At 49.0% G+C, this 20,278-nt stretch overlaps 1 protein-coding gene across 1 annotated transcript in view; it reads left to right on the top strand.

The window, feature by feature from the left end:
* The window catches only part of LOC121562814 (cGMP-specific 3',5'-cyclic phosphodiesterase-like), a 78,883-nt gene that overhangs the window by 26,263 nt on the left and 32,342 nt on the right, over nt 1–20,278 (top strand). Inside the window, exon 9 of the mRNA XM_045218744.1 lies at nt 3,517–3,701. Coding sequence (XP_045074679.1) covers nt 3,517–3,701 — 185 coding nt within the window. The remainder of the gene's footprint in view (nt 1–3,516; nt 3,702–20,278) is intronic.

Genomic DNA, 20,278 nt, shown 5'->3' with positions numbered 1-20,278 from the left:
GATAGACAGAGCCTTAACCATCACCTGATCTACACACCACAGATAGACAGAGCCTTAACCATCACCTGATCTACACACCACAGATAGACAGAGCCTTAACCATCACCTGATCTACACACCACAGATAGACAGAGCCTTAACCATCACCTGATCTACACACCACAGATAGACAGAGCCTTAACCATCACCTGATCTACACACCACAGATAGACAGAGCCTTAACCATCACTGATCTACACACCACAGATAGACAGAGCCTTAACCATCACCTGATCTACACACCACAGATAGACAGATCCTTAACCATCACTGATCTACACACCACAGATAGACAGAGCCTTAACCATCACCTGATCTACACACCACAGATAGACAGAGCCTTAACCATCACTGATCTACACACCACAGATAGACAGAGCCTTAACCATCACTGATCTACACACCACAGATAGACAGAGCCTTAACCATCACCTGATCTACACACCACAGATAGACAGAGCCTTAACCCTCACCTGATATACACACCACAGATAGACAGAGCCTTAACCATCACCTGAAATACACACCACAGATAGACAGAGCCTTAACCATCACTGATCTACACACCACAGATAGACAGAGCCTTAACCATCACTGATCTACACACCACAGATAGACAGAGCCTTAACCATCACCTGATATACACACCACAGATAGACAGAGCCTTAACCATCACTGATCTACACACCACAGATAGACAAAGCCTTAACCATCACTGATCTACACACCACAGATAGACAGAGCCTTAACCATCACCTGATCTACACACCACAGATAGACAGAGCCTTAACCATCACCTGATATACACACCACAGATAGACAGAGCCTTAACCATCACCTGATCTACACACCACAGATAGACAGAGCCTTAACCATCACCTGATCTACACACCACAGATAGACAGAGCCTTAACCATCACCTGATATACACACCACAGATAGACAGAGCCTTAACCATCACCTGATCTACACACCACAGATAGACAGAGCCTTAACCATCACTGATCTACACACCACAGATAGACAGAGACTTAACCATCACCTGATCTACACACCACAGATAGACAGAGCCTTAACCATCACCTGATCTACACACCACAGATAGACAGAGCCTTAACCATCACTGATCTACACACCACAGATAGACAGAGCCTTAACCATCACCTGATCTACACACCACAGATAGACAGAGCCTTAACCATCACTGATCTACACACCACAGATAGACAGAGCCTTAACCATCACTGATCTACACACCACAGATAGACAGAGCCTTAACCATCACCTGATCTACACACCACAGATAGACAGAGCCTTAACCATCACCTGATCTACACACCGCAGATAGACAGAGCCTTAACCATCACCTGATCTACACACCACAGATAGACAGAGCCTTAACCATCACTGATCTACACACCACAGATAGACAGAGCCTTAACCATCACCTGATCTACACACCACAGATAGACAGAGCCTTAACCATCACTGATCTACACACCGCAGATAGACAGAGCCTTAACCATCACTGATCTACACACCACAGATAGACAGAGCCTTAACCATCACCTGATATACACACCACAGATAGACAGAGCCTTAACCATCACCTGATCTACATACCACAGATAGACAGAGCCTTAACCATCACCTGATCTACACACCACAGATAGACAGAGCCTTAACCATCACTGATCTACACACCACAGATAGACAGAGCCTTAACCATCACTGATATACACACCACAGATAGACAGAGCCTTAACCATCACCTGATCTACACACCACAGATAGACAGAGCCTTAACCATCACTGATCTACACACCACAGATAGACAGAGCCTTAACCATCACCTGATCTACACACCACAGATAGACAGAGCCTTAACCATCACCTGATCTACACACCACAGATAGACAGAGCCTTAACCATCACCTGATCTACACACCACAGATAGACAGAGCCTTAACCATCACCTGATCTACACACCACAGATAGACAGAGCCTTAACCATCACCTGATCTACACACCACAGATAGACAGAGCCTTAACCATCACTGATCTACACACCACAGATAGACAGAGCCTTAACCATCACCTGATCTACACACCACAGATAGACAGAGCCTTAACCATCACCTGATCTACACACCACAGATAGACAGAGCTTTAACCATCACCTGATCTACACACCACAGATAGACAGAGCCTTAACCATCACCTGATCTACACACCACAGATAGACAGAGCCTTAACCATCACCTGATCTACACACCACAGATAGACAGAGCCTTAACCATCACCTGATCTACACGCCACAGATAGACAGAGCCTTAACCATCACCTGATCGACACACCACAGATAGACAGAGCCTTAACCATCACCTGATCTACACACCACAGATAGACAGAGCCTTAACCATCACTGATCTACACACCACAGATAGACAGAGCCTTAACCATCACCTGATCTACACACCACAGATAGACAGAGCCTTAACCATCACTGATCTACACACCACAGATAGACAGAGCCTTAACCATCACCTGATCTACACACCACAGATAGACAGAGCCTTAACCATCACCTGATCTACACACCACAGATAGACAGAGCCTTAACCATCACCTGATCTACACACCGCAGATAGACAGAGCCTTAACCATCACCTGATCTACACACCACAGATAGACAGAGCCTTAACCATCACCTGATCTACACACCACAGATAGACAGAGCCTTAACCATGACCTGATCTACACACCGCAGATAGACAGAGCCTTAACCATCACCTGATCTACACACCACAGATAGACAGAGCCTTAACCATCACCTGATATACACACCACAGATAGACAGAGCCTTAACCATCACCTGATCTACACACCGCAGATAGACAGAGCCTTAACCATCACCTGATCTACACACCACAGATAGACAGAGCCTTAACCATCACCTGATCTACACACCACAGATAGACAGAGCCTTAACCATCACCTGATCTACACACCACAGATAGACAGAGCCTTAACCATCACTGATCTACACACCACAGATAGACAGAGCCTTAACCATCACCTGATCTACACACCACAGATAGACAGAGCCTTAACCATCACCTGATCTACACACCACAGATAGACAGAGCCTTAACCATCACCTGATCTACACACCACAGAAGCACATCCTCGTAACATCTCAGAGTAGCAGGGCTGATCCAGGATCAGGTCCCCACCTGTCTATGTAATCTTATTCATCGTGATCTAAAAGGCCAAAACCTGGATCAGCGGCTACTCTGAGACGCTCTATGAATACAGGCCCTGGGCAGGACAATACAGTGTAAGATTGAGTTATGAATCGTCATTAAGTTATTAAATAAATAAATAAAGTTATTAACACCTTTCATCCATCCCTCTGTTGTTGTTGTTGTTGTTGTTGTTGTTGTTGTTGTTGTTGTTGTCGTTGTCGTCGTTCAGCCGTCTGCCAGCTGAAGAACAAACTGGGCGTGGCCCCTGGCGAGCCGGAGACGGGCAGGGAGTTTAACCGTTATGAAGAGCGCCTCCTGGAGGACTTTGCCGTGTACTGCGGCCTGGCCCTGCAGACCGTCCAGACCGTCCAACGCATAGAGTACCAACGAGCCAGCCAGGATGTCACCCAGGAGGTAGGGGGAGGAGACATATACATAGAGTACCAACGAGCCAGCCAGGATGTCACCCAGGAGGTAGAGGGAGGAGACATATACATAGAGTACCAACGAGCCAGCCAGGATGTCACCCAGGAGGTAGGGGGAGGAGACATAAGTATATATATATATATATACATAGAGTACCAACGAGCCAGCCAGGATGTCACCCAGGAGGTAGGGGGAGGAGACATAAGTATATATATATATATACATAGAGTACCAACGAGCCAGCCAGGATGTCACCCAGGAGGTAGGGGGAGGAGACATAAGTATATATATATATATATATATATACATAGAGTACCAACGAGCCAGCCAGGATGTCACCCAGGAGGTAGGGGGAGGAGACATAAGTATATATATATATATATATACATAGAGCACCAACGAGCCAGCCAGGATGTCACCCAGGAGGTAGGGGGAGGAGACATAAGTATATATATATATATATATATAACATAGAGTACCAACGAGCCAGCCAGGATGTCACCCAGGAGGTAGGGGAGGAGACATAAGTATATATATATATATATATACATAGAGTACCAACGAGCCAGCCAGGATGTCACCCAGGAGGTAGGGGGAGGAGACATAAGTATATATATATATATATATATATAAACATAGAGTACCAACGAGCCAGCCAGGATGTCACCCTGGAAGTAGGGGGAGGAGACATAAGTATATATATATATATAACATAGAGTACCAACGAGCCAGCCAGGATGTCACCCAGGAGGCAGTGGGGAAAAAAGGTATTTAGTCAGCCACCATTTGTGCAAGTTCTCCCACTTAAAAAGATGAGAGAGGCCTGTAATTTTCATCATAGGTACACGTCAACTATGACAGACAAATTGAGGAAAAAAAATCCAGAAAATCACATTGTAGGATTTTTAATGAATTTATTTGGAAATTATGGTGGAAAATAAGTATTTGGTCACCTACAAACAAGCAAGATTTCTGGCTCTCACAGACCTGTAACTTCTTCTTTAAGAGGCTCCTCTGTCCTCCACTCGTTACCTGTATTAATGGCACCTGTTTGAACTTGTTATCAGTATAAAAGACACCTGTCCACAACCTCAAACAGTCACACTCCAAACACCGCTATGGCCAAGACCAAAGAGCTGTCAAAGGACACCAGAAACAAAATTGTAGACCTGCACCAGGCTGGGAAGACTGAATCTGCAATAGGTAAGCAGCTTGGTTTGAAGAAATCAACTGTGGGAGCAATTATTAGGAAATGGAAGACATAGAAGACCACTGATAATCTCCCTCGATCTGGGGCTCCACGCAAGATCTCACCCTGTGGGGTCAAAATGATCACAAGAATGGTGAGCAAAAATCCCAGAACCACACGGGGGGACCTAGTGAATGACCTGCAGAGAGCTGGGACCAAAGTAACAAAGCCTACCATCAGTAACACACTACGCCGCCAGGGACTCAAATCCTGCAGTGCCAGACGTGTCCCCCTGCTTAAGCCAGTACATGTCCAGGCCCGTCTGAAGTTTGCTAGAGTGCATTTGGATGATCCAGAAGAGGATTGGGAGAATGTCATATGGTCAGATGAAACCAAAATAGAACTTTTTGGTAAAAACTCAACTCGTCGTGTTTGGGGGACAAAGAATGCTGAGTTGCATCCAAAGAACACCATACCTACTGTGAAGCATGGGGGTGGAAACATCATGCTTTGGGGCTGTTTTTCTGCAAAGGGACTAGGACGACTGATCCGTGTAAAGGAAAGAATGAATGGGGCCATGTATCGTGAGATTTTGAGTGAAAACCTCCTTCCATCAGCAAGGGCATTGAAGATGAAACGTGGCTGGGTCTTTCAGCATGACAATGATCCCAAACACACCGCCCGGGCAACGAAGGAGTGGCTTCGTAAGAAGCATTTCAAGGTCCTGGAGTGGCCTAGCCAGTCTCCAGATCTCAACCCCATAGAAAATCTTTGGAGGGAGTTGAAAGTCCGTGTTGCCCAGCGACAGCCCCAAAACATCACTGCTCTAAAGGAGATCTGCATGGAGGAATGGGCCAAAATACCAGCAACAGTGTGTGAAAACCTTGTGAAGACTTACAGAAAACGTTTGACCTGTGTCATTGCCAACAAAGGGTATATAACAAAGTATTGAGAAACTTTTGTTATTGACCAAATACTTATTTTCCACCATAATTTGCAAATAAATTCATTAAAAATCCTACAATGTGATTTTCTGGATTTTTTTTTCTCATTTTGTCTGTCATAGTTCACGTGTATCTATGATGTAAATTACAGGCCTCTCTCATCTTTTTAAGTGGGAGAACTTTCACAATTGGTGGCTGACTAAATACTTTTTTCCCCCACTGTATATATATACATAGAGTACCAACGAGCCAGCCAGGATGTCACCCAGGAGGTATATATATATATACATAGAGTACCAACGAGCCAGCCAGGATGTCACCCAGGAGGTATATATATATATACATAGAGTACCAACGAGCCAGCCAGGATGTCACCCAGGAGGTAGGGGGAGGAGACATAAGTATATATATATATATATATATACATAGAGTACCAACGAGCCAGCCAGGATGTCACCCAGGAGGTAGGGGGAGGAGACATATATATATATATATATATACATAGAGTACCAACGAGCCAGCCAGGATGTCACCCAGGAGGTAGGGGGAGGAGACATATATATATATATATATATATACATAGAGTACCAACGAGCCAGCCAGGATGTCACCCAGGAGGTAGGGGGAGGAGACATAAGTATATATATATATATATACATAGAGTACCAACGAGCCAGCCAGGATGTCACCCAGGAGGTAGGGGGAGGAGACATAAGTATATATATATATATATACATAGAGTACCAACGAGCCAGCCAGGATGTCACCCAGGAGGTAGGGGGAGGAGACATAAGTTATATATATATATATACATAGAGTACCAACGAGCCAGCCAGGATGTCACCCAGGAGGTAGGGGAGGAGACATAAGTATATATATATATATATAACATAGAGTACCAACGAGCCAGCCAGGATGTCACCCAGGAGGTAGGGGGAGGAGACATAAGTATATATATATATATATATACATAGAGTACCAACGAGCCAGCCAGGATGTCACCCAGGAGGTAGGGGGAGGAGACATAAGTATATATATATATATATATATACATAGAGTACCAACGAGCCAGCCAGGATGTCACCCAGGAGGTAGGGGGAGGAGACATAAGTATATATATATATATATACATAGAGTACCAACGAGCCAGCCAGGATGTCACCCAGGAGGTAGGGGGAGGAGACATAAGTATATATATATATATATATATATATATATATATATATATCAGTACCAGTCAAAAGTTTGGACACACCTACTCATTCAAGGGTTTTTCTTTATTTTTACTATTTTTTACATTGTAGAATAATAGTGAAGACATCAAAACTATGAAATAACACATATGGAATCATGTAGTAACCAAAAAAAAGTGTTAAACAAATCAAAATATATTTTATATTTGAGATTCTTCAAAGCAGCCACCCTTTTTGCCTGGATGACAGCTTTGCACACTCTTGGCAATCAATTGAATTTACCGCAGTTGGACTGCAATAGAGTTGTAGAAACATCTCAAGGATGATCAATGGAAACAGGATGCAACTGAGCTCAATTTCGAGTCTCATAGCAAAGGGTCTGAATACTTATGTAAATAAGGTATTTCTGTTTTTTATTTTTAATACATTTAAAAAATATATATAAAGACCTGTTTTTGCTTTGTCATTATGGGGTATTGTGTGTAGATTGATGAGGATTTAAAAAAAAATGTAATCCATTTTAGAATAAGGCTGTAACGTAACAAAATGTGGAAAAAGTCAAGGGGTCTGAATACTTTCCGAATGCACTGTGTATATATAGACATTTACAGTACAGCGTTGTACAGACACATCTAAAATCTATGAATTAAAAATCTGAGACACCCTGGGGTCTTCCCAAATGGAGCCCTATTCCTGGGTTCTGGTCAAAGGTAGTGGTTTAAATAATGAATAGGATGATGCCATGTGGGCTAAAGTGGTTGCCTCTGAAACGGCCCCGTATTCCCTATATACAGCAGGACCCAACTGGCCCCGTATTCCCTATAGACAGTAGGACCCAACTGGCCCCGTATTCCCTATATACAGCAGGACCCAACTGGCCCCGTATTCCCTATATACAGTAGGACCCAACTGGCCCCGTATTCCCTATATACAGCAGGACCCAACTGGCCCCGTATTCCCTATATACAGTAGGACCCAACTGGCCCCGTATTCCCTATATACAGTAGGACCCAACTGGCCCCGTATTCCCTATATACAGTAGGACCCAACTGGCCCCGTATTCCCTATATACAGTAGGACCCAACTGGCCCCGTATTCCCTATATACAGTAGGACCCAACTGGCCCCGTATTCCCTATATACAGTAGGACCCAACTGGCCCCGTATTCCCCTATATACAGTAGGACCCAACTGGCCCCGTATTCCCTATATACAGTAGGACCCAACTGGCCCCGTATTCCCTATATACAGTAGGACCCAACTGGCCCCGTATTCCCTATATACAGCAGGACCCAACTGGCCCCGTATTCCCTATATACAGTAGGGACCCAACTGGCCCCGTATTCCCTATATACAGTAGGACCCAACTGGCCCCGTATTCCCTATATACAGTAGGACCCAACTGGCCCCGTATTCCCTATATACAGTAGGACCCAACTGGCCCCGTATTCCCTATATACAGTAGGACCCAACTGGCCCCGTATTCCTATATACAGTAGGACCCAACTGGCCCCGTATTCCCTATATACAGTAGGACCCAACTGGCCCCGTATTCCCTATATACAGCAGGACCCAACTGGCCCCGTATTCCCTATATACAGTAGGACCCAACTGGCCCCGTATTCCCTATATACAGTAGGACCCAACTGGCCCCGTATTCCCTATATACAGTAGGACCCAACTGGCCCCGTATTCCCTATATACAGTAGGACCCAACTGGCCCCGTATTCCCTATATACAGTAGGACCCAACTGGCCCCGTATTCCCTATATACAGTAGGACCCAACTGGCCCCGTATTCCCTATATACAGCAGGACCCAACTGGCCCCGTATTCCCTATATACAGTAGGACCCAACTGGCCCCGTATTCCCTATATACAGTAGGACCCAACTGGCCCCGTATTCCCTATATACAGTAGGACCCAACTGGCCCCGTATTCCCCTATATACAGTAGGACCCAACTGGCCCCGTATTCCCTATATACAGTAGGACCCAACTGGCCCCGTATTCCCCTATATACAGCAGGACCCAACTGGCCCCGTATTCCCTATATACAGTAGGACCCAACTGGCCCCGTATTCCCTATATACAGCAGGACCCAACTGGCCCCGTATTCCCTATATACAGCAGGACCCAACTGGCCCCGTATTCCCTATATACAGCAGGACCCAACTGGCCCCGTATTCCCTATATACAGCAGGACCCAACTGGCCCCGTATTCCCTATATACAGTAGGACCCAACTGGCCCCGTATTCCCTATATACAGCAGGACCCAACTGGCCCCGTATTCCCTATATACAGCAGGACCCAACTGGCCCCGTATTCCCTATATACAGTAGGACCCAACTGGCCCCGTATTCCCTATATACAGTAGGACCCAACTGGCCCCGTATTCCCTATATACAGCAGGACCCAACTGGCCCCGTATTCCCTATATACAGCAGGACCCAACTGGCCCCGTATTCCCTATATACAGTAGGACCCAACTGGCCCCGTATTCCCTATATACAGCAGGACCCAACTGGCCCCGTATTCCCTATATACAGCAGGACCCAACTGGCCCGTATTCCCTATATACAGTAGGACCCAACTGGCCCCGTATTCCCTATATACAGCAGGACCCAACTGGCCCCGTATTCCCCTATATACAGTAGGACCCAACTGGCCCCGTATTCCCTATATACAGTAGGACCCAACTGGCCCCGTATTCCCTATATACAGCAGGACCCAACTGGCCCCGTATTCCCTATATACAGTAGGACCCAACTGGCCCCGTATTCCCTATATACAGCAGGACCCAACTGGCCCCGTATTCCCTATATACAGTAGGACCCAACTGGCCCCGTATTCCCTATATACAGCAGGACCCAACTGGCCCCGTATTCCCTATATACAGCAGGACCCAACTGGCCCCGTATTCCCTATATACAGCAGGACCCAACTGGCCCCGTATTCCCTATATACAGTAGGACCCAACTGGCCCCGTATTCCCTATATACAGCAGGACCCAACTGGCCCCGTATTCCCTATATACAGTAGGACCCAACTGGCCCCGTATTCCTATATACAGTAGGACCCAACTGGCCCCGTATTCCCTATATACAGCAGGACCCAACTGGCCCCGTATTCCCTATATACAGCAGGACCCAACTGGCCCCGTATTCCCTATATACAGTAGGACCCAACTGGCCCCGTATTCCCTATATACAGCAGGACCCAACTGGCCCCGTATTCCCTATATACAGCAGGACCCAACTGGCCCCGTATTCCCTATATACAGCAGGACCCAACTGGCCCCGTATTCCCTATATACAGCAGGACCCAACTGGCCCCGTATTCCCTATATACAGTAGGACCCAACTGGCCCCGTATTCCCTATATACAGCAGGGACCCAACTGGCCCCGTATTCCCTATATACAGCAGGACCCAACTGGCCCCGTATTCCCTATATACAGCAGGACCCAACTGGCCCCGTATTCCCTATATACAGTAGGACCCAACTGGCCCCGTATTCCCTATATACAGTAGGACCCAACTGGCCCCGTATTCCCTATATACAGTAGGACCCAACTGGCCCCGTATTCCCTATATACAGTAGGACCCAACTGGCCCCGTATTCCCTATATACAGTAGGACCCAACTGGCCCCGTATTCCCTATATACAGTAGGACCCAACTGGCCCCGTATTCCCTATATACAGTAGGACCCAACTGGCCCCGTATTCCCTATATACAGTAGGACCCAACTGGCCCCGTATTCCCTATATACAGTAGGACCCAACTGGCCCCGTATTCCCTATATACAGCAGGACCCAACTGGCCCCGTATTCCCTATATACAGTAGGACCCAACTGGCCCCGTATTCCCTATATACAGCAGGACCCAACTGGCCCCGTATTCCCTATATGCAGTAGGACCCAACTGGCCCCGTATTCCCTATATACAGCAGGACCCAACTGGCCCCGTATTCCCTATATACAGTAGGACCCAACTGGCCCCGTATTCCCTATATACAGTAGGACCCAACTGGCCCCGTATTCCCTATATACAGTAGGACCCAACTGGCCCCGTATTCCCTATATACAGTAGGACCCAACTGGCCCCGTATTCCCTATATACAGTAGGACCCAACTGGCCCCGTATTCCCTATATACAGTAGGACCCAACTGGCCCCGTATTCCCCTATATACAGCAGGACCCAACTGGCCCCGTATTCCCTATATACAGTAGGACCCAACTGGCCCCGTATTCCCTATATACAGCAGGACCCAACTGGCCCCGTATTCCCTATATACAGTAGGACCCAACTGGCCCCGTATTCCCTATATACAGCAGGACCCAACTGGCCCCGTATTCCCTATATACAGTAGGACCCAACTGGCCCCGTATTCCCTATATACAGCAGGACCCAACTGGCCCCGTATTCCCTATATACAGCAGGACCCAACTGGCCCCGTATTCCCTATATACAGTAGGACCCAACTGGCCCCGTATTCCCTATATACAGTAGGACCCAACTGGCCCCGTATTCCCTATATACAGTAGGACCCAACTGGCCCCGTATTCCCTATATACAGCAGGACCCAACTGGCCCCGTATTCCCTATATACAGTAGGACCCAACTGGCCCCGTATTCCCTATATACAGTAGGACCCAACTGGCCCCGTATTCCCTATATACAGTAGGACCCAACTGGCCCCGTATTCCCTATATACAGTAGGACCCAACTGGCCCCGTATTCCCCTATATACAGTAGGACCCAACTGGCCCCGTATTCCCTATATACAGCAGGACCCAACTGGCCCCAGTATTCCCCTATATACAGCAGGACCCAACTGGCCCCGTATTCCCTATATACAGTAGGACCCAACTGGCCCCGTATTCCCTATATACAGTAGGACCCAACTGGCCCCGTATTCCCTATATACAGCAGGACCCAACTGGCCCCGTATTCCCTATATACAGTAGGACCCAACTGGCCCCGTATTCCCTATATACAGTAGGACCCAACTGGCCCCGTATTCCCTATATACAGTAGGACCCAACTGGCCCCGTATTCCCTATATACAGTAGGACCCAACTGGCCCCGTATTCCCTATATACAGCAGGACCCAACTGGCCCCGTATTCCCTATATACAGTGGGACCCAACTGGCCCCGTATTCCCTATATACAGTAGGACCCAACTGGCCCCGTATTCCCTATATACAGTAGGACCCAACTGGCCCCGTATTCCCTATATACAGCAGGACCCAACTGGCCCCGTATTCCCTATATACAGTAGGACCCAACTGGCCCCGTATTCCCTATATACAGTAGGACCCAACTGGCCCCGTATTCCCTATATACAGTAGGACCCAACTGGCCCCGTATTCCCTATATACAGTAGGACCCAACTGGCCCCGTATTCCCTATATACAGTAGGACCCAACTGGCCCCGTATTCCCCTATATACAGTAGGACCCAACTGGCCCCGTATTCCCTATATACAGTAGGACCCAACTGGCCCCGTATTCCCTATATACAGTAGGACCCAACTGGCCCCGTATTCCCTATATACAGTAGGACCCAACTGGCCCCGTATTCCCTATATACAGTAGGACCCAACTGGCCCCGTATTCCCTATATACAGCAGGACCCAACTGGCCCCGTATTCCCTATATACAGTGGGACCCAACTGGCCCCGTATTCCCTATATACAGTAGGACCCAACTGGCCCCGTATTCCCTATATACAGTAGGACCCAACTGGCCCCGTATTCCCTATATACAGTAGGACCCAACTGGCCCCGTATTCCCTATATACAGTAGGACCCAACTGGCCCCGTATTCCCTATATACAGTAGGACCCAACTGGCCCCGTATTCCCTATATACAGTAGGACCCAACTGGCCCCGTATTCCCTATATACAGTAGGACCCAACTGGCCCCGTATTCCCTATATACAGTAGGACCCAACTGGCCCCGTATTCCCTATATACAGCAGGACCCAACTGGCCCCGTATTCCCTATATACAGTAGGACCCAACTGGCCCCGTATTCCCCTATATACAGTAGGACCCAACTGGCCCCGTATTCCCTATATACAGTAGGACCCAACTGGCCCCGTATTCCCTATATACAGCAGGACCCAACTGGCCCCGTATTCCCTATATACAGTAGGACCCAACTGGCCCCGTATTCCCTATATACAGTAGGACCCAACTGGCCCCGTATTCCCTATATACAGTAGGACCCAACTGGCCCCGTATTCCCTATATACAGTAGGACCCAACTGGCCCCGTATTCCCTATATACAGTAGGACCCAACTGGCCCCGTATTCCCTATATACAGTAGGACCCAACTGGCCCCGTATTCCCTATATACAGCAGGACCCAACTGGCCCCGTATTCCCTATATACAGTAGGACCCAACTGGCCCCGTATTCCCTATATACAGTAGGACCCAACTGGCCCCGTATTCCCTATATACAGCAGGACCCAACTGGCCCCGTATTCCCTATATACAGCAGGACCCAACTGGCCCCGTATTCCCGTAATACAGTAGGACCCAACTGGCCCCGTATTCCCTATATACAGTAGGACCCAACTGGCCCCGTATTCCCTATATACAGTAGGACCCAACTGGCCCCGTATTCCCTATATACAGTAGGACCCAACTGGCCCCGTATTCCCTATATACAGTAGGACCCAACTGGCCCCGTATTCCCTATATACAGTAGGACCCAACTGGCCCCGTATTCCCTATATACAGTAGGACCCAACTGGCCCCGTATTCCCTATATACAGTAGGACCCAACTGGCCCCGTATTCCCTATATACAGTAGGACCCAACTGGCCCCGTATTCCCTATATACAGCAGGACCCAACTGGCCCCGTATTCCCCTATATACAGTAGGACCCAACTGGCCCCGTATTCCCTATATACAGTAGGACCCAACTGGCCCCGTATTCCCTATATACAGCAGGACCCAACTGGCCCCGTATTCCCTATATACAGTAGGACCCAACTGGCCCCGTATTCCCTATATACAGTAGGACCCAACTGGCCCCGTATTCCCTATATACAGCAGGACCCAACTGGCCCCGTATTCCCTATATACAGTAGGACCCAACTGGCCCCGTATTCCCTATATACAGTAGGACCCAACTGGCCCCGTATTCCCTATATACAGCAGGACCCAACTGGCCCCGTATTCCCTATATACAGCAGGACCCAACTGGCCCCGTATTCCCTATATACAGTAGGACCCAACTGGCCCCGTATTCCCTATATACAGTAGGACCCAACTGGCCCCGTATTCCCTATATACAGTAGGACCCAACTGGCCCCGTATTCCCTATATACATGCAGGACCCAACTGGCCCCGTATTCCCTATATACAGTAGGACCCAACTGGCCCCGTATTCCCTATATACAGTAGGACCCAACTGGCCCCGTATTCCCTATATACAGTAGGACCCAACTGGCCCCGTATTCCCTATATACAGTAGGACCCAACTGGCCCCGTATTCCCTATATACAGTAGGACCCAACTGGCCCCGTATTCCCTATATACAGTAGGACCCAACTGGCCCCGTATTCCCTATATACAGTAGGACCCAACTGGCCCCGTATTCCCTATATACAGTAGGACCCAACTGGCCCCGTATTCCCTATATACAGTAGGACCCAACTGGCCCCGTATTCCCTATATACAGTAGGACCCAACTGGCCCCGTATTCCTATATACAGTAGGACCCAACTGGCCCCGTATTCCCTATATACAGTAGGACCCAACTGGCCCCGTATTCCCTATATACAGTAGGACCCAACTGGCCCCGTATTCCCTATATACAGTAGGACCCAACTGGCCCCGTATTCCCTATATACAGTAGGACCCAACTGGCCCCGTATTCCCTATATACAGTAGGACCCAACTGGCCCCGTATTCCCTATATACAGTAGGACCCAACTGGCCCCGTATTCCCTATATACAGTAGGACCCAACTGGCCCCGTATTCCCTATATACAGTAGGACCCAACTGGCCCCGTATTCCCTATATACAGTAGGACCCAACTGGCCCCGTATTCCCTATATACAGTAGGACCCAACTGGCCCCGTATTCCTATATACAGCAGGACCCAACTGGCCCCGTATTCCCTATATACAGTAGGACCCAACTGGCCCCGTATTCCCCATATACAGTAGGACCCAACTGGCCCGTATTCCCCTATATACAGTAGGACCCAACTGGCCCCGTATTCCCTATATACAGTAGGACCCAACTGGCCCCGTATTCCCTATATACAGCAGGACCCAACTGGCCCCGTATTCCCTATATACAGCAGGACCCAACTGGCCCCGTATTCCCTATATACAGTAGGACCCAACTGGCCCCGTATTCCCCTATATACAGTAGGACCCAACTGGCCCCGTATTCCCTATATACAGTAGGACCCAACTGGCCCCGTATTCCCTATATACAGCAGGACCCAACTGGCCCCGTATTCCCTATATACAGCAGGACCCAACTGGCCCCGTATTCCCTATATACAGTAGGACCCAACTGGCCCCGTATTCCCCTATATACAGCAGGACCCAACTGGCCCCGTATTCCCTATATACAGCAGGACCCAACTGGCCCCGTATTCCCTATATACAGTAGGACCCAACTGGCCCCGTATTCCCTATATACAGTAGGACCCAACTGGCCCCGTATTCCCTATATACAGTAGGACCCAACTGGCCCCGTATTCCCTATATACAGCAGGACCCAACTGGCCCCGTATTCCCTATATACAGTAGGACCCAACTGGCCCCGTATTCCCTATATACAGCAGGACCCAACTGGCCCCGTATTCCCTATATACAGCAGGACCCAACTGGCCCCGTATTCCCTATATACAGTAGGACCCAACTGGCCCCGTATTCCCTATATACAGTAGGACCCAACTGGCCCCGTATTCCCTATATACAGTAGGACCCAACTGGCCCCGTATTCCCCTATATACAGTAGGACCCAACTGGCCCCGTATTCCCTATATACAGCAGGACCCAACTGGCCCCGTATTCCCTATATACAGCAGGACCCAACTGGCCCCGTATTCCCTATATACAGTAGGACCCAACTGGCCCCGTATTCCCTATATACAGCAGGACCCAACTGGCCCCGTATTCCCTATATACAGCAGGACCCAACTGGCCCCGTATTCCCTATATACAGCAGGACCCAACTGGCCCCGTATTCCCTATATACAGTAGGACCCAACTGGCCCCGTATTCCCTATATACAGTAGGACCCAACTGGCCCCGTATTCCCTATATACAGCAGGACCCAACTGGCCCCGTATTCCCTATATACAGTAGGACCCAACTGGCCCCGTATTCCCTATATACAGTAGGACCCAACTGGCCCCGTATTCCCTATATACAGTAGGACCCAACTGGCCCCGTATTCCCTATATACAGTAGGACCCAACTGGCCCCGTATTCCCTATATACAGTAGGACCCAACTGGCCCCCGTATTCCCTATATACAGTAGGACCCAACTGGCCCCGTATTCCCTATATACAGCAGGACCCAACTGGCCCCGTATTCCCTATATACAGTAGGACCCAACTGGCCCCGTATTCCCTATATACAGTAGGACCCAACTGGCCCCGTATTCCCTATATACAGTAGGACCCAACTGGCCCCGTATTCCCTATATACAGCAGGACCCAACTGGCCCCGTATTCCCTATATACAGTAGGACCCAACTGGCCCCGTATTCCCTATATACAGCAGGACCCAACTGGCCCCCGTATTCCCTATATACAGTAGGACCCAACTGGCCCCGTATTCCCTATATACAGTAGGACCCAACTGGCCCCGTATTCCCTATATACAGCAGGACCCAACTGGCCCCGTATTCCCTATATACAGTAGGACCCAACTGGCCCCGTATTCCCTATATACAGTAGGACCCAACTGGCCCCGTATTCCCTATATACAGTAGGACCCAACTGGCCCCGTATTCCCTATATACAGTAGGACCCAACTGGCCCCGTATTCCCTATATACAGTAGGACCCAACTGGCCCCGTATTCCCTATATACAGTAGGACCCAACTGGCCCCGTATTCCCTATATACAGCAGGACCCAACTGGCCCCGTATTCCCTATATACAGTAGGACCCAACTGGCCCCGTATTCCCTATATACAGTAGGACCCAACTGGCCCCGTATTCCCTATATACAGTAGGACCCAACTGGCCCCGTATTCCCTATATACAGCAGGACCCAACTGGCCCCGTATTCCCTATATACAGTAGGACCCAACTGGCCCGTATTCCCTATATACAGTAGGACCCAACTGGCCCCGTATTCCCTATATACAGTAGGACCCAACTGGCCCCGTATTCCCTATATACAGCAGGACCCAACTGGCCCCGTATTCCCCTATATACAGCAGGACCCAACTGGCCCCGTATTCCCCTATATACAGTAGGACCCAACTGGCCCCGTATTCCCTATATACAGCAGGACCCAACTGGCCCCGTATTCCCTATATACAGTAGGACCCAACTGGCCCCGTATTCCCTATATACAGTAGGACCCAACTGGCCCCGTATTCCCTATATACAGTAGGACCCAACTGGCCCCGTATTCCCTATATACAGCAGGACCCAACTGGCCCCGTATTCCCTATATACAGTAGGACCCAACTGGCCCCGTATTCCCTATATACAGTAGGACCCAACTGGCCCCGTATTCCCTATATACAGTAGGACCCAACTGGCCCCGTATTCCCTATATACAGTAGGACCCAACTGGCCCCGTATTCCCTATATACAGTAGGACCCAACTGGCCCCGTATTCCCTATATACAGTAGGACCCAACTGGCCCCGTATTCCCTATATACAGCAGGACCCAACTGGCCCCGTATTCCCTATATACAGTAGGACCCAACTGGCCCCGTATTCCCTATATACAGTAGGACCCAACTGGCCCCGTATTCCCTATATACAGTAGGACCCAACTGGCCCCGTATTCCCTATATACAGTAGGACCTAACTGGCCCCGTATTCCCTATATACAGTAGGACCCAACTGGCCCCGTATTCCCTATATACAGTAGGACCCAACTGGCCCCGTATTCCCTATATACAGCAGGACCCAACTGGCCCCGTATTCCCTATATACAGTAGGGACCCAACTGGCCCCGTATTCCTATATACAGCAGGACCCAACTGGCCCCGTATTCCCTATATACAGTAGGACCCAACTGGCCCCGTATTCCCTATATACAGTAGGACCCAACTGGCCCCGTATTCCCCTATAGACAGTAGGACCCAACTGGCCCCGTATTCCCCTATATACAGCAGGACCCAACTGGCCCCGTATTCCCTATATACAGTAGGACCCAACTGGCCCCGTATTCCCTATATACAGTAGGACCCAACTGGCCCCCGTATTCCCTATATACAGTAGGACCCAACTGGCCCCGTATTCCCTATATACAGTAGGACCCAACTGGCCCCGTATTCCCCTATATACAGTAGGACCCAACTGGCCCCGTATTCCCTATATACAGTAGGACCCAACTGGCCCCGTATTCCCTATATACAGTAGGGACCCAACTGGCCCCGTATTCCCTATATACAGCAGGACCCAACTGGCCCCGTATTCCCTATATACAGTAGGACCCAACTGGCCCCGTATTCCCTATATACAGTAGGACCCAACTGGCCCCGTATTCCCTATATACAGTAGGACCCAACTGGCCCCGTATTCCCTATATACAGTAGGACCCAACTGGCCCCGTATTCCCTATATACAGTAGGACCCAACTGGCCCCGTATTCCCTATATACAGTAGGACCCAACTGGCCCCGTATTCCCTATATACAGCAGGACCCAACTGGCCCCGTATTCCCTATATACAGCAGGACCCAACTGGCCCCGTATTCCCTATATACAGCAGGACCCAACTGGCCCCGTATTCCCTATATACAGTAGGACCCAACTGGCCCCGTATTCCCTATATACAGCAGGACCCAACTGGCCCCGTATTCCCTATATACAGTAGGACCCAACTGGCCCCGTATTCCCTATATACAGTAGGACCCAACTGGCCCCGTATTCCCTATATACAGTAGGACCCAACTGGCCCCGTATTCCCTATATACAGTAGGACCCAACTGGCCCCGTATTCCCTATATACAGCAGGACCCAACTGGCCCCGTATTCCCTATATACAGTAGGACCCAACTGGCCCCGTATTCCCTATATACAGTAGGACCCAACTGGCCCCGTATTCCCCTATATACAGTAGGACCCAACTGGCCCCGTATTCCCTATATACAGTAGGACCCAACTGGCCCCGTATTCCCTATATACAGTAGGACCCAACTGGCCCCGTATTCCCTATATACAGTAGGACCCAACTGGCCCGTATTCCCTATATACAGTAGGACCCAACTGGCCCCGTATTCCCCTATATACAGTAGGACCCAACTGGCCCCGTATTCCCTATATACAGTAGGGACCCAACTGGCCCCGTATTCCCTATATACAGTAGGACCCAACTGGCCCCGTATTCCCTATATACAGTAGGACCCAACTGGCCCCGTATTCCCTATATACAGTAGGACCCAACTGGCCCCGTATTCCCTATATACAGTAGGACCCAACTGGCCCCGTATTCCCTATATACAGCAGGACCCAACTGGCCCCGTATTCCCTATATACAGCAGGACCCAACTGGCCCCGTATTCCCCTATATACAGTAGGACCCAAACTGGCCCCCGTATTCCCTATATACAGTAGGACCTAACTGGCCCCGTATTCCCTATATACAGTAGGACCCAACTGGCCCCGTATTCCCTATATACAGTAGGACCCAACTGGCCCCGTATTCCCTATATACAGTAGGACCCAACTGGCCCCGTATTCCCTATATACAGCAGGACCCAACTGGCCCCGTATTCCCTATATACAGCAGGACCCAACTGGCCCCGTATTCCCTATATACAGCAGGACCCAACTGGCCCCGTATTCCCTATATACAGTAGGACCCAACTGGCCCCGTATTCCCTATATACAGTAGGACCCAACTGGCCCCGTATTCCCTATATACAGTAGGACCCAACTGGCCCCGTATTCCCCTATATACAGTAGGACCCAACTGGCCCCAGTATTCCCCTATATACAGCAGGACCCAACTGGCCCCGTATTCCCTATATACAGTAGGACCCAACTGGCCCCGTATTCCCT

Source organism: Coregonus clupeaformis, unplaced genomic scaffold (assembly GCF_020615455.1).
Source record: "Coregonus clupeaformis isolate EN_2021a unplaced genomic scaffold, ASM2061545v1 scaf1766, whole genome shotgun sequence".
In the NCBI taxonomy this organism is placed as follows: Eukaryota; Metazoa; Chordata; class Actinopteri; order Salmoniformes; family Salmonidae; genus Coregonus; species Coregonus clupeaformis.
The sequence above is the reverse complement of the archived record's forward strand: the minus strand, read 5'-3'. Positions and strand labels throughout refer to the sequence as shown.